This window comes from Ranitomeya imitator, chromosome 1 (genome assembly GCF_032444005.1).
Source record: "Ranitomeya imitator isolate aRanImi1 chromosome 1, aRanImi1.pri, whole genome shotgun sequence".
NCBI lineage: Eukaryota > Metazoa > Chordata > Amphibia > Anura > Dendrobatidae > Ranitomeya > Ranitomeya imitator.
This window is the reverse complement of record NC_091282.1, coordinates 106,077,727-106,092,935: the sequence shown is the minus strand read 5'-3', so window position 1 is coordinate 106,092,935 and position 15,209 is coordinate 106,077,727. Positions and strand designations below refer to the sequence as shown.

Sequence of the window (15,209 nt, the reverse complement as noted above, 5' to 3'; positions counted from 1 at the left end):
TATATCTATATATATATATTGGAATGGGTCGTAGGATTTGTCCTGTGGGCCCCTCAGCCTCCGAACGTCTTAGGCCTCAGGCCCACGAGATGCTGAGATGTACAGGCTGCCAGTTCAGGTCGACTATTCGGGTCCCTCCATCTGTTCCCCAGTATTCTAGGTGAGAATACAGTATGAGGCCCTGTTCACACATCAGATTTTCTTGTATGTTTGTCACTGATAGAACACCAGCCCATTATAGTCTCTCCACGCTGTTCACATGTCTGTATTTTTGTGTACCGGGTGTCCACAAAAAAAAAAAAAAAGTCACGGAATAAAATCACTATGGGTAAGAAAAAAAGACTGATATCATCCTTGTTGCATTCTATTGCTGTCCGTTTCTCACACAAAATAAATTGAGAAAAAAAACTGATGAAATACTGACGGGAAAAACGGACACACTGACCAAACACTGATGAAAAATCTGATCCAAAATATTAATGAAACTTTGCACTGACGAGGGGCAATAACCCCAAAACACCGTTTCTGCAAATTGAGATTCTGGCCTTAGCTTTTATCCTAGGTCATATTGCAAGGCTCGTTAAATGGTTAATATTTAATAATACTTTTAGGATTGTTATTTCCTATAGGTGGCGCTAGAGTTCTAGTCCTCCTCCTTTCTGAGGAGACAATTTGCATAACCTCATTGATAGCAGCCGAGGGGTGTAAAAGAGTCTAAAGATGAGCCAAATTTATCACCCAGAAAGAGTAACTGTGAAAATTTGGCGTATATTCACTGTCTAGTCTAATTTTCAGTTGCCCATATATTAGTCAGGATTTGTAAATCTCACACTAAAGTCATGACGTTCCCAAAAACTCTAGTGTGGGGCTGTCACCTGCAGTTCAGTTAAGTGCAGGGGTAAACAATAGAGGAACTACAATACTGCGACTCCATGAATCTCAGGATCGTGAGGTCGGATCCCCGAAATGATGACACATACTTAGTGACACCCCTCCCCCTTTAAACCCTACTTATCACCGTTTTGGCATAGAAAAGAAAGCATCAAAAATCCCCCAAATACTGGGTCCAAGTTGCCCGGGCTGTATCTTAGGGCATCTATTTTTCTGTGGAAAGATCTGGCCCCTCCAAATTAGTAATTTGACAGAGGGACTGGTGTGCATTCAGTGAGCGCTAACTCATGAGCATTATACCTGAGCTTAGACGGGACAAGCCTATATGAGAAGACCCAAGTATTAAGACTCACAGTAGTTGGGACCCTGTTGGAGATCTTGTACTGGAGTCCAATTGCTTCAAGTTACACCACTGTTAAAGCGATTGTCCAAAATAATAAAAAAATTAGAGTACACATGGTAGCAATGCATCTATACTAGCTTAAGGTAACCTGACAGGTCCCCCATCCCAAGCCCCCCAAATTGCCAGCATTTCACTATTCTTGTATAAATTTGGTGTGGCCAATTATGATGTCTGAAGGAAACAACTGCCTCTAAAGATAACTTCCCTTGCACCTCGCTGATGGCCGAACATCCAGCTTTTGGTACTCTTGCCAATTATCTGTTATTATAGGGGAACCACAGCTGACATGTAAATCCCCTGCCGTGGGCACTGCAAAAAAATGGAACATTACGTGGCAGTTAACCAAAAGTAAGTTGCCTATGCTATAAACAGAGGTTTCATGTCAAAAAAACAGTTTTACTGACCAAGTTATCTGATTGAGGAGGGCTTTCCTATACCATACACTGAGATGGCTATATTAATGTCTAATAAATGGGGGGAAAAAACTGTTGAGGCTGTAAGTGACTGTGCATGGTGGTGTAAGTGACTGTGCATGGTGGTGTAAGTGACTGTGCATGGTGGTGTAAGTGACTGTGCATGGTGGTGTAAGTGACTGTGCATGGTGGTGTAAGTGACCGTGCATGGTGGTGAAAGTGACTGTGCATGGTGGTGAAAGTGACTGTGCATGGTGGTGTAATTACAATACAGAACAAGCACATGACTGCAATAGTGCCACCACGAGGTGGTGCTAACTGCCTACAGATTTATGCAGCTTCCCTGTGTTGTTAGCTCCCCCTAGTGGTGGCTAGGTACAGTAAAAACCCATGGCTCTCCTTTACAGATTCAATATCAAATTAATCAGCACCGAAGTTTGAAGTTAAAAACAAATGATAAAACCATTAATTATAACAGAAAGATAATATGTTTTGCTGACCTGTCATTTTGGAGTAGGGCCTATTCTCAGGGAATTTTTATAGCAAATCCCCCCCCCCCTATAATTTCTGTGGACGCCCCTGACTGAGCTTAAATTGCAAAATGGCACTTTGTATATTACTATATACAGTAAGTACAATGATTCTTACATCCCAGCGAATTGTGGTGATTTTGTTGTTGTATGCTAGTAGTCAAATAAATAGCAGTGATTGATCCCGACCTGGCACGGTGACACCATAGAGTCTCTCCAGGGAAGCTTCTAACAGGGTTTACTAATGGCCTCCTTTCCTGAACATTGTACAGATGCAGCTCCAGGGTCCTCTTCTCATCACTTTATCTCGCTCTTGGACGCCGTCCTCTCTCACTCCCTCCATTAGGGAATTCTAGTTTACGTAGTCTGTTCTGAGTCTTCGCTCTTACAATGTTATGGATTGAATGAGGCGGTCATTTCGGGTGGAGGGGACATTAGACAGTCATAAATGAATACAAATGACGTTACAAAGAATATAACGTATACAGCCAGGTAATGTATCAGAGGCAGATTAACTTATGCCATCTTTTGAAATGCTGGCACTATTACACGGCTGGCACAAAAAGAGCTTTCACTCTGTGGCACCCCAGGAGTTCGGGTACCACAGTAGTGCTGCCTTCCTCTTGGGGAGGGTAATGCTATGCCTGGAAACAAGATGGATCTCTTTTGCAGGTAAATCACACACACAACACCTTCTAAATCCAGGCCAGGAGGGGGAGCTCTAAACCCGGTTTCAGGGCAGCTTCCCTGAATAAACATCCTGGTCTGGAGGAGGAGCTAGTTTAGTCTGGAGCAGACAGTGAAGGGAAAGGAGCAGAGGAGAGATTCAGGGCTAAGGGAGGCTGTGAGTGGGCCTCCTGTGAGCCAGACCGCGGAGACTGGGTACCGGGAGCCCGAGGCTGTGGGGAGCTGCAAGCCCCATAGCAGAACCGGAGGGCATAGGACTATACGTATACGTATACTGCCTGTATTCAGCCTGTGGTACAGCAGCATTCTGGAGCCTGGAGTCACCATGAAGAGACCCCAGAAAGAACGGCTCAAGCTGCCTATCATACAGGCACTGTCCCAGGACAGAAAAAAGACCTGGACCTTGTTAGGAAACTTCAGACAGCAAGGGACTTGCCAAAGGGATTTCACTTGATTCCGGGCTGCCTGGACTCCTTATGCACCTGTTGCCGGTGCCCTGGACTGAGGCCTGTTACAACTTCAGTAAACCAGGTAAAGACTGCAACGCTGTGTCCTGTTCTCATTCACTGGCATACACCATCATCACTGCACACCTTGGGTGCCCTGGGGACCCCGCTTCACCTGTGGGAAGCGTCACCATCCAGCCGCCATACCATCGCCTGTTGTGAATTCTGTGGTCGAGCTCCCTCCTGTGGTCATGAGTGGTACTTCGGCTGGTTCTGTCTATGAGCTTCCTCTGGTGGATGTGAGTGGGGCTGCGGCTTCTGAGTTTCCTTCCTCAGGTGACGAGGTTAAGTCGTTAGGTGCTGCTCTATTTAACTCCACCTAGTTCTTTGTACCTGGCCTCCAGTCAATGTTCCAGTATTGGTCTTGCTCTCTCCTGGATCGTCCTAGTGGCCTGCATAAGCTAAGTTCTGCTTGTGTTTCTTGGTTTGCTATTTTTTCTGTCCAGCTTGCTATTTTGGTTTGTCTTGCTTGCTGGAATCTCTGGGACGCAGAGGAAGCACCTCCGTACCGTTAGTCGGTGCGGAGGGTCTTTTTGCGCCCTCTGCGTGGTTGTTTGTAGGTTTTTGTGCTGACTGCAAAGCTATCTTTCCTATCCTCGGTCTATTCAGTAAGTCGGGCCTCACTTTGCTAAAATCTATTTCATCTCTGTGTTTGTATTTTCATCTTTGCTCACAGTCATTATATGTGGGGGGCTGCCTTTTCCTTTGGGGAATTTCTCTGAGGCAAGGTAGGCTTATTTTTCCATCTTCAGGGCTAGCTAGTTTCTCAGGCTGTGCCCGAGGCGCCTGGGTCTAGTCAGGAGCGCTCCACGGCTACCTCTAGTGTGGTGTGATAGGATTAGGGACTGCGGTCAGCAGAGTTCCCACGTCTCAGAGCTCGTCCTATGTTATTAGTAACTATCAGGTCACTTTGTGTGCTCTTAACCACCAGGTCCATTGTGTTTCTGAACCACCAGTTCATAACAATCGCCCCAGTGGACTCCTTTAAGCGGCGTCTGTCCCCACTGACCGAACACCACAGGTGGCGTCATGACAAACTTTATACAAAAACCCCTTTAAAGACTGTTCCCCTTTAATTGAGTCCCATTGCCACGGACCGGGTCACAGCCACCGTGACTTCCCCTTTAAGAGCGACCGGACCCGGTACTGAGTACCCCACGGCCCTGGTGGGCAACTCAACTAAGCAGCTTCATTTTTTTGTCAAATGGAAAAAACAAGAACATCAATTGCGCAAAATAAACCCAAGGCCGTCTGGCCACCATCTGAACATTGCTCAGGTTTTACTCATCAAGCATAGTCCACACCATTCCATGTTGGTGGTGGTGACGATAATGGCGGCTCCCACAGACTCTGGCGGAATCTGTCCTTTCCTAAACTGGAAGTCACGATGTGAGTGCCATGATGTGATTTTGTGAGGGTGATCTCTTAAAGTCAGATCAATATGATAGCTTGTACCTGACCAAATATAAGCTGAGTGCGCGCTTAGTGGCCAAAGAATGTATCAGATACACAGATACACACTCCTCTCTCAGTCAAAGTTGGTGCCCAACTGAACTTTATTCTCAAAAACAAAAGAATATACTAAGAGCAGGAAATAGGGGGGTCGCACAACTTCTGAACAGCTAGTCACTTTGTAATTAGTCCAGTCCAAGCTTCATTTCCAAATATGGTGTATTCCAGTGCCTTCACTGCTGCATTCCAAAGATTCCTTCCAGGACAGTTTCAAGGATCTCCAAGACATCTTCAAAGACACAATCGCCATCTTGCTACACCATATCTGAACTGACTTATATAAGGTTTAATAATTGATTTCATTAGCTATTTTCTCCTTCACAATCTCACCTTTTGAAATGAGCCTTCTCAGATGGCTCCTACAGAGCTTAAGATGGTGGAATTTTTCCTGACAGCCATGCACCCTTTCCAGGTTATTTCCATTCCACATACATGTCCCCTCCACTGCCGCACTGCTCTCATATTCCAGGTCTCAGTGAGGTGCATGGTCACACCCGTTAAATTCTAGGGGGTCTCAATCAATTCAGGACTTGTCACTTTATTAGCCCCATCTGTCTGAAGGAGGTCATCTCCTCGGTTCCTGTCTCCTACAGCTTTACGTCAACCATCTAACTCGCCTTGAGGCCCATCGCTGCCTATCTCCTAGCTCCCGGACCATGACTCTCAATATAGATGTGTCATTCTTCACTACGTGCATAGCACACTGGCTCAGATCTGCTCACCCAGACTTTGAGCTGATTACTTCAGGAAGTGTGCATTCACACTTCTTCCCAGGCTCCTATCACTTTCTTGCAAAGACATTTTCTATCCGGCCTGTCTCTTCTTCCCCTCCTTTGTATGCAGATTGTCTCCTCCACCCAGGGCAGTCTCCCCTCTGTAAACTGATGCTTATCTGCTAGTTACTACTCAGTAACAAGGCTCTTGCACACTAAGCAGGCCCTCTTCTGCAACTGACACAGGCCCCCTGCAAATGACACAACCTTTCTGCACCAACTGACACTGGCCCCCTGCAACTGATACGGGTCCTCTGCAACTGACACTGGCCCCCTCCTGCCACTGACACTGGCCCCCTCCTGCAACTGACATAGGCCTTCTCCTGCAACTGACACTGGCCTCCTCTGCAAGTGATACAGTCCCCCTTCAACTGACACAAGCCCTCTGCAATTGACATAAGCCTTCTGCAACTGAGACAGGCCCCCTGCAACTGACACTGTACCCCTGCAACGAACACATGCCTTCTGCTGCAAATTAAACACTGGTCCCCTGCAACTGACACTGCCCGCTTGCAACTGACACTGGCCCTCTGCAACTGGCATAGGCCCTCTTCAATTGAGACTAGCACCCTGCAACTTACACAGGCCTTCTGCTGCAAAACTCATACTCTGTCCTTGGCCTGTCTTGGTGGTTTGGAAATCAGATAGACTTAAATAACTCCTAAACTGCTGCAATAATAGGGTGACAGCACACAAACCTCACAGGTTATCATTTTCCTCTGGCAGTGCTGTAGCCTGGCAATAAAATACAGTGGCATATATAGATCGCCCCGTCAGGGCAGCGGGGTACTCGGTACCGGGTCTTGCGGTTCACAGGGGGATGTCACAATGGCTGACCCGGTCCGTGGCCCTGGGACGTCTGTGTAAAAGGGAAAGGTCTTTAAAGGGATAAAGTTTGTGTTCGTGGCGCCACCTGTGGTATTCGGTCAGGCTGACCGACGCTGCTTTAAGGGGTCCGCTGGGGTGATGTTATGGCAGCTAGATGGTATACCTTCCCACAGGTGAGGTATGTCCCAAAGGCTTCCCGGTGTGTAGATGGTGGTATGGTGAGAGGCGCAGAGAAGAACGAGGACACAAGGCTGCAGTCTCTTTATCTTTACTGAAGACTTCAGCATCCACAGTCCAGGGCACCAGATCACAGGGCAGGCAGAGTCTGGCCGGTTTAGAGACAAGTCCAGAGTCCCCTTGTCCAGGTGGAAATCAGTAGCCTTCCCTTTCGCTGTAGTGTTGTAGTTCCTTACTGCCTAAGGCTTCACATAAGGTCCTCACAGATGTAATGTCTTTCTTTTCCCCCGGATAGGATAGGACAAACCCGTATGACTGGTGTCTTGAGGCGGTTTATAGGGACTCTATCATGCCCCAGCCTCTAAGGGGTGCCATCGTGCCTCCTGGGTGTAGGGTGGATAGTAACATGAAAGCAAAGCCTAAAGGTCCTTACTCCCTCTGTGTTCCGGCTACCGGGATCCTGCGCCTCAGAAGGAGGCAGCCTGTGTAGGACTGGTCCCCTTCTGGTATCCTCTCCTTTGCTATGACTTCCTTCACGCTCGCTGCAATACAGTTCTGCCTTCTGTGTGTCTCTTTCTAGGAGCTGCAGCTCTGAGGGCATGCACAGCTCTGTGTCCTTCTCCTTGGTTCTCTGACAGGATCCCACCCCTGTCAGGGACCAACTAACTGAGCTGAGCTCATCCAGCAACTGACTAACTTTCCCTACAGGCGACCAGTTTTACCAATGTGGGGAGTGACCTAATAAATAGGAACAAGAGCTCCCCCTGGTGGCCTGGAGTGTGAAATGTGTTGCATGTTTGTGGTACCTGGATGCAGTTATCCTTCTTTGCCTCCAAACATAGCATCACTCTCCCCGAGAGGAAAGAAATACCACTGTGACGACCAGGACCCTGGGGTGCCGCATATACACACATACAGTGGAAAAGAACAATGCACTCATAGAACATGTCCAATATAATACTTACATTGCAACTGGAAAGAGACTACCCAGAATCCACCTTACATGTATACAGTGAAACCTCATTGAGATCGCCACCCAGAATTGCATGTAATCTTCCAAGAGCATACAGCCAAGATGTCCATACATGCATAACATATGGTGGAACAGAATGAGAAATCTGGCCCATATATTGTTATCGCACAGGGACCCTCTTCTGTCTGTATCTGCCAGTGATAAGGGGGTGGTCCAATCAAAGATGCTGATGTAAAATATCTAAACATTTTTTTAGCCTGCTGTGAAATTGTATGTTATTACCTTTTCATCTAGTAGGGGAAGGACTATTGATTGAATATTAGGTTCTTCCCGAGCCAGGTGCCTTATCCTTCTTTTCTCTGATGTGTATAGGGGTCTTTACTAGTTTTCAGTGTGCACAGAGCCTAAAGACTCATCAGACTCTGTTCACACTGCATCAGAGCTCTACAATTAGAGTCTGTGAAAAGTCGGAAACAAGATCTATGTAACAAGTGTGAATTTGTGGTTTCCATTTCCATAGATAAATCCCAGATCCCAATTTCCCTATATATATCACTTTCAGAGAGCGATTGATTTACAATACACTGGTGCCGGTTTTTATATTTCAATGGTTCTGCTGCTAAATCCTGTGCTTGTTCTAGTGATTTAGGTGTTGTTGGTCAGCTGAGCAAATATGTCATCCATCAAGCATCTGGTGTACGCTGTCATCCAGTTCTTAAGGGAGCAGAGTCAGCGGGAAGTTTACACGTCAGATGAGCAAGAGAGTTTGGAAGGTAAATAATTAACATGGTCAATATTCGAGGCATGCAAAAAGTCATAAAGCTAAAGGGCTATGCAAGTACTTTATGTTAATGGATTTCCTGAAAGGTTCATCCATTAATCAGCACTACTGTATGTTTACAACTCCACTGCTGTGTAGTAAGACATTAAATGTGGACATGGGAAGGTGCGCTCCATGGGGTCATCCGGGAGCCCCAGCCATACGGAGCAATAATATGTCTGATTTATTGCATCATAAACCTTGCTGTATCCACTGCACCCACGTGTGACATAATCCAAAAAAATAGAAGAATACCCGCATCCCAGGTCAATCGTCTGTTTCAGATGTTAACTCCAATCCATAGGATTAGGATAAACTAACTGATCCTTGTAGTTTTGGCTGATGTGGTCCCAGAGATCCCAAAAACGGGGTCTGTAGATCTCCATCTAAATGGATTGGAAGTCTAGTGTCTTATGAACAGGACATGAATGAGATCCGAGTACATCGCTCACCTATCTCCACCATTCCTGTAGGAAATGCAAGGAGCAGATGTGCACATTTGACACATGCTTCCATTCTGATGAACTCTTCAGAACCGCGTTTTGGAAATCATTGTGATCCCAGTTGTCAGACCCATAGTGATCAATAAGTTATCCCTTATTTGATTATATAATATTTGGTGTGATCCTCAACCCAAATACTATACAGGTCCTTCTCAAAAAATTAGCATATAGTGTTAAATTTCATTATTTACCATAATGTAATGATTACAATTAAACTTTCATATATTATAGATTCATTATCCACCAACTGAAATTTGTCAGGTCTTTTATTGTTTTAATACTGATGATTTTGGCATACAACTCCTGATAACCCAAAAAACCTGTCTCAATAAATTAGCATATTAAGAAAAGGTTCTCTAAACGACCTATTACCCTAATCTTCTGAATCAACTAATTAACTCTAAACACATGCAAAAGATACCTGAGGCTTTTATAAACTCCCTGCCTGGTTCATTACTCAAAACCCCCATCATGGGTAAGACTAGCGACCTGACAGATGTCAAGAAGGCCATCATTGACACCCTCAAGCAAGAGGGTAAGACCCAGAAAGAAATTTCTCAACAAATAGGCTGTTCCCAGAGTGCTGTATCAAGGCACCTCAATGGTAAGTCTGTTGGAAGGAAACAATGTGGCAGAAAACGCTGTACAACGAGAAGAGGAGACCGGACCCTGAGGAAGATTGTGGAGAAGGACCGATTCCAGACCTTGGGGAACCTGAGGAAGCAGTGGACTGAGTCTGGTGTGGAAACATCCAGAGCCACCGTGCACAGGCGTGTGCAGGAAATGGGCTACAGGTGCCGCATTCCCCAGGTAAAGCCACTTTTGAACCATAAACAGCGGCAGAGGCGCCTGACCTGGGCTACAGAGAAGCAGCACTGGACTGTTGCTAAGTGGTCCCAAGTACTTTTTTCTGATGAAAGCAAATTTTGCATGTCATTCAGAAATCAAGGTGCCAGAGTCTGGAGGAAGACTGGGGAGAAGGAAATGCCAAAATGCCTGAAGTCCAGTGTCAAGTACCCACAGTCAGTGATGGTGTGGGGTGCCATGTCAGCTGCTGGTGTTGGTCCACTGTGTTTCATCAAGGGCAGGGTCAATGCAGCTAGCTATCAGGAGATTTTGGAGCACTTCATGCTTCCATCGGCTGAAATGCTTTATGGAGATGAAGATTTCATTTTTCAGCACGACCTGGCACCTGCTCACAGTGCCAAAACCACTGGTAAATGGTTTACTGACCATGGTATTACTGTGCTCAATTGGCCTGCCAACTCTCCTGACCTGAACCCCATAGAGAATCTGTGGGATATTGTGAAGAGAAAGTTGAGAGACGCAAGACCCAACACTCTGGATGAGCTTAAGGCCGCTATTGAAGCATCCTGGGCCTCCATAACATCTCAGCAGTGTCACAGGCTGATTGCCTCCATGCCACGCCGCATTGAAGCAGTCATTTCTGCCAAAGGATTCCCGACCAAGTATTGAGTGCATAACTGAACATTATTATTTGATGGTTTTTTTGTTTGTTATTAAAAAACACTTTTATTTGATTGGATGGGTGAAATATGCTAATTTATTGAGACAGGTTTTTTGGGTTATCAGGAGTTGTATGCCAAAATCATCAGTATTAAAACAATAAAAGACCTGACAAATTTCAGTTGGTGGATAATGAATCTATAATATATGAAAGTTTAATTGTAATCATTACATTATGGTAAATAATGAAATTTAACACTATATGCTAATTTTTTGAGAAGGACCTGTATAATAATGTATTGTAACAGGAAAACTCGTCTACTACGAGCAATATTAATATGGGCAACGGCGTTCAGAGATGGATTGATAGCAATGATCCAAATGGATGTCCTCATTATAGCGCTCAGAATTGCCATCCAGGACCTGGGGTTTGCTTTCCCTGCATGATCCTTGGGTGAAATGCCCACCCACATGAATGTAAACAGGACAAGGACCCCTTATCCATAGGCCTTATAATAGTCAGGTAGGTTCCTTGTATAGTACATCTGCCTGTAGTGCAGGTAATGTGAGTTTAGCAGAAAATAAGTAATAAAATATATTTAAATAATTACTCTACCTATCCTTACGTCTGCCGCTGAGGATGAGCCTGAGTATTGATCTCTATGTACAGAGATTGTGAACTGTATGACCCCTTTTAATCACCCACTTCCATGACTAGGTGTTGTAAGCCCACACATACGCACATGCAGGCTCGGACTGGCCCACAGGTTAACTGATAAATCCTTGGTTAGGCCCGTATACACTCTACATATGAGCAGTAGTTGACACTATACACGTGTAAAGATGAGCCGCATCTTATTAATTATTTGACAAACTCCCCAGTTTATTATTATAGAGAACATTTGTGAATGAAGGTAATCTAATATTTGCTTGAAAATAACAGCGGCCCCAAGAGTCAATGTTACTGGTGGGCCCTTGGCGGTCCAGTCCAACACTGTGTATATGATCCAGTCTAGGAGAAATGTCATAGATTCGGAGCACATGATGTTATACGCTGGGTCTTCAGTACAATTCTGGTATATAAACAAGGAGCATTTTAAATGAAGAAGTATTGAGTAAGGCACACCTGTTCTTACATCCAATCTTTCTTGTTCAGTGGCCATACAGTGTTTGGAGACCGTCTTCAAGATCAGCTCTGAAGATGTTCAGCTTGCAGCACCTGTCACCTTGGAGGAAGCATTCTCACAAGCACACATGAAGGTAATATACCACATACTGTATGTATATACAATAGGCCCCGATTCATGTTGTTCACCAGAGGTGTTAATGAATTTGGCGCATCTTTCATCTGTTGTGCGCCTCCCACACTCCAGGTGGACATTTCATTTGAATGTTGTGGCACAAAAAGTACATTATGATGAATTTGTAGCAGGCTTAGTCACTCCCCGTCCCTTTTGAGCTCCACACATTATTCAAAAAGTAGGCAGTGTTGGCCATGACTGGTGTAAAAATGTCAAAAGTCACAAAAGTTTTAAAAACTGTGTTTGTAAATGTAACTCACATATTCTAACTCAATGTTGGTGCATGCCGAAGGGAGCGACTTGTTACCAGCTGGGCACTGCGCTGCAGTATTGCCCCATTCTCTTGAGCTGGAATTAGCACATTTTGCTCAGTAGGCCACATATTGATTATCTTTTATCCTCGTTTGCACTACATTCACATCCTGCAGTCAGAAATATACTGATTTCCACTTGGAATAGATGAGTCCTGGGCTGACAGGCAGATCCTTCAGCTGCAATCTCATAAAGAGCTTTTCTGCATTACATTATAGACTGCTTCATTTAAATCTGATGCGTTATTGAATTTAATAAGAATTTTACACAGTCTCCAATGTCTTTGTAAAAGAAAACTGAATTCCTGATCTTGACCAACGTACTGGGGAACACTTAAAGAGAAGCTGAGTATGGTGTCTTAGGCCTCCTTCACATGTCCGTTTTTTGTGTCCACACCCAGTCCATTTTTTAAGGACCGCAAATATGGACATACCCACACCCACTGTATAAAATAGTGGTGTGCACATGTCAGGTTTTTAACACGTACCGTAAGTCCATGTGAAAAACTTGCAGATATGTTGGCGTTTTTTGTGAAGCACGGACAATATGCGTGCTGCACACTTATGACACACAGTTGACATCTGTGTATCATCAGCGTAACACATACCAGTGCCTGGGAGCAAGCAGTACACAGGCAGCTCTTATCATTGTCTCCTGCTCGCACTGAGATCAGGAGACAATGATCAAAGTTGTATTCAGCAGCACCTGGGTAACTCCTGTTTTAAATAAAGAATAAAATAAAAAAATGGCATGGGCTCCAGCACAATTTTCATAACCAGCAGAGGTAAAGCCCATGGCTCGGGGCTGATTTTAATAACCTAGGACAAGTAACAATAACCCATAAGGTTCCCAGGCTATTAATAACAGCTCACAGCTGTTTGCTTAGCCTTTCAAACCAGCAAAGACTAAACAGACAGCTATGGGTTGATATTAATAGCCTGGGAAGGGGTCAGAGATATTGCCCCCCTTCCAGGCATCCAAAATCAACTTTCGCCTGCTGCAGAAATTAGATGTGCCACATCTGGCACACAGCAGGGCAGGGCTGCCACCAGGAATTTCAGGGCCCCATATAGGCAAAATTTTCAGGCCACCTTGAGACTTCGCCCAGGCTCCATCCCAGGGCCGGCTCCAGGTTTTTGAGGGCCCTGGGCGAAAGAATCTCAGTGGGCCCCCCTTTAACACATACCACGATTCATGATCGCATATAAACACAGCCATGTAGTATATAACACAGCCCACGTAGTATATAGCACAGCCACGTAGCATATAACACAGCCATGTAGTATATAACAGCCCACGTAGCATATAACACAGCCACATAGTATATAGCACAGCCCATATAGTATATAGCACAGCCACATAGTATATAACACAGCCCACGTAGTTTATAGAACAGCCATCTAGTATATAGCACAGCCCACGTAGCATATAACAGCCCACGTAATACAGTATATAACACGGCCCACGTAGTATATAGAACAACCATGTAGTATATAGAGACACTTGCCCCATATAGTGCTGCACAAACGTTATGGCCCCATACAGACACTTGCCCCATATAGTGCTGCACAAAAGTTATTGCCCCATAAGATGCTCCATACAGACACTTGCCCCATTTGCTGTTGCTGTGATAAAAAAAATAAAAAAATCACATACTTACCTCTCCATTGTTCAGGCCCCTGGCACTTTCAATATTCACCTGCCCTCGTTCCAGCCGCTGCTCCATCTTCTAAAGCGTCTTCTGCACTGACGCTCAGGCAGAGGGCGCGCACTAACCACGTGCCCGCGCCCTCTGACCTCAGCGTCACTGCAGAGGACGTGGAAGATGGAGCGGCGGCTGGAACAAGGAGCAGGTGAATATCGCGCAGCGCTGCGCTCCCCTCCCCGTTATACTCACCTGCTCCTGGCGCTGTGCAGTCCCTGCTTCCCGGCGCTGGCAGCTTCTTCCTGTACTGAGCGGTCACCGTTACCGCTCATTACAGTAATGAATATGCGGCTCCACCCTTATGGGAGGAGGAGCTGCATATTCATTACTGGAATGAGCGTTACCATGTGACCGCTCAGTACAGGATGAAGCTGGGGAGCTGGGGACCTGCAGGGACCACGCCAACCGCCAGGAGTAGGTGTGCATAATTAGACAGCCCCGGCCGCTCCCCCTCCCTTGCCGAGTCAGCTCCATGATGTGCCGCTAGCTGAGGGCCCCTGCTGGGGGAGTGGTGGTCCTAGGCACTGGCAGCTGCCTGCCCTTAATGCCGGCCTTTAATGGGCCCCCCTGTCTCGCCAGGGCCCCGGCACTTGCCCGGGTACGCCGGGTGCTGACGTCGGCCCTGCTCCACCCTAGCTCCGTCTCCAACATTCCACAGTCCCACTGCCCAATCTTGGAAAACTTCACTTCTGCACCACATCCTTTTCAATCACACATTAACAGTTCCCATCTAACATCAGAATACATACATAGCCAGCAGCTTTTGTTTTGGCCAAAAGATTTAAGCCGTTAACACGACAAGCTAGACTTGGCTGGGCTCTAGTCTACTCTAGCCTATTAAACATTTGTTAAAATATCCTGTACTCTTTTTAGGTATACTTTTATTTATGCTTCTTTAAGGGAATGTGTCACATACATTTTTTTAAATGAGCAATAATACCATGTACACAGGAGCTTTGTATATAGTACACAGTGTATAGTGTCAGTGTGCACGTAATACAGTGATCACCAGTGACATTATACACAGGAGCTTTGTATATAGTGTATAGTGTACAGGTAATACAGTGATCCCCAGTGACATTATAAACAGGAGCTCTGTATATGGTGTCAGTGTACAGGTAATACAGTGATTCTCAGTGACTTTATATACAGAAGATCTGTGTATATAGTCAGTGGAAAGGTAATACAGGGTCCACCAGTGACATTATGCACAGAAGCTCTGTATATAGTGTATAGTGTATAGGTAATACAGTGATCACCAGTGACATAATAAACAGGATCTCTGTATATAGTAAAAACCCAAAGGTATGAACTGGGATATAAACTGGTGTGCATGCAGCATGTAGATGCACGTTCTCTCTTGGCCACTGAACAGAAAAAAAAACAAAGACAGAAACATAATTATTAA

At 45.4% G+C, this 15,209-nt stretch overlaps 1 protein-coding gene across 2 annotated transcripts in view; it reads left to right on the top strand.

Annotated features, from left to right (window-relative positions):
* SGTB (small glutamine rich tetratricopeptide repeat co-chaperone beta) overlaps window positions 1-15,209 on the top strand; it is a 186,344-nt gene that overhangs the window by 97,520 nt on the left and 73,615 nt on the right. For both annotated transcript variants that reach the window (XM_069749520.1, XM_069749513.1), the window contains exons 2-3: window positions 8,335-8,466; window positions 11,640-11,743. In XM_069749520.1, coding sequence (XP_069605621.1) covers window positions 8,367-8,466; window positions 11,640-11,743 — 204 coding nt within the window. In that variant the 5' untranslated portion in view covers window positions 8,335-8,366. The remainder of the gene's footprint in view (window positions 1-8,334; window positions 8,467-11,639; window positions 11,744-15,209) is intronic.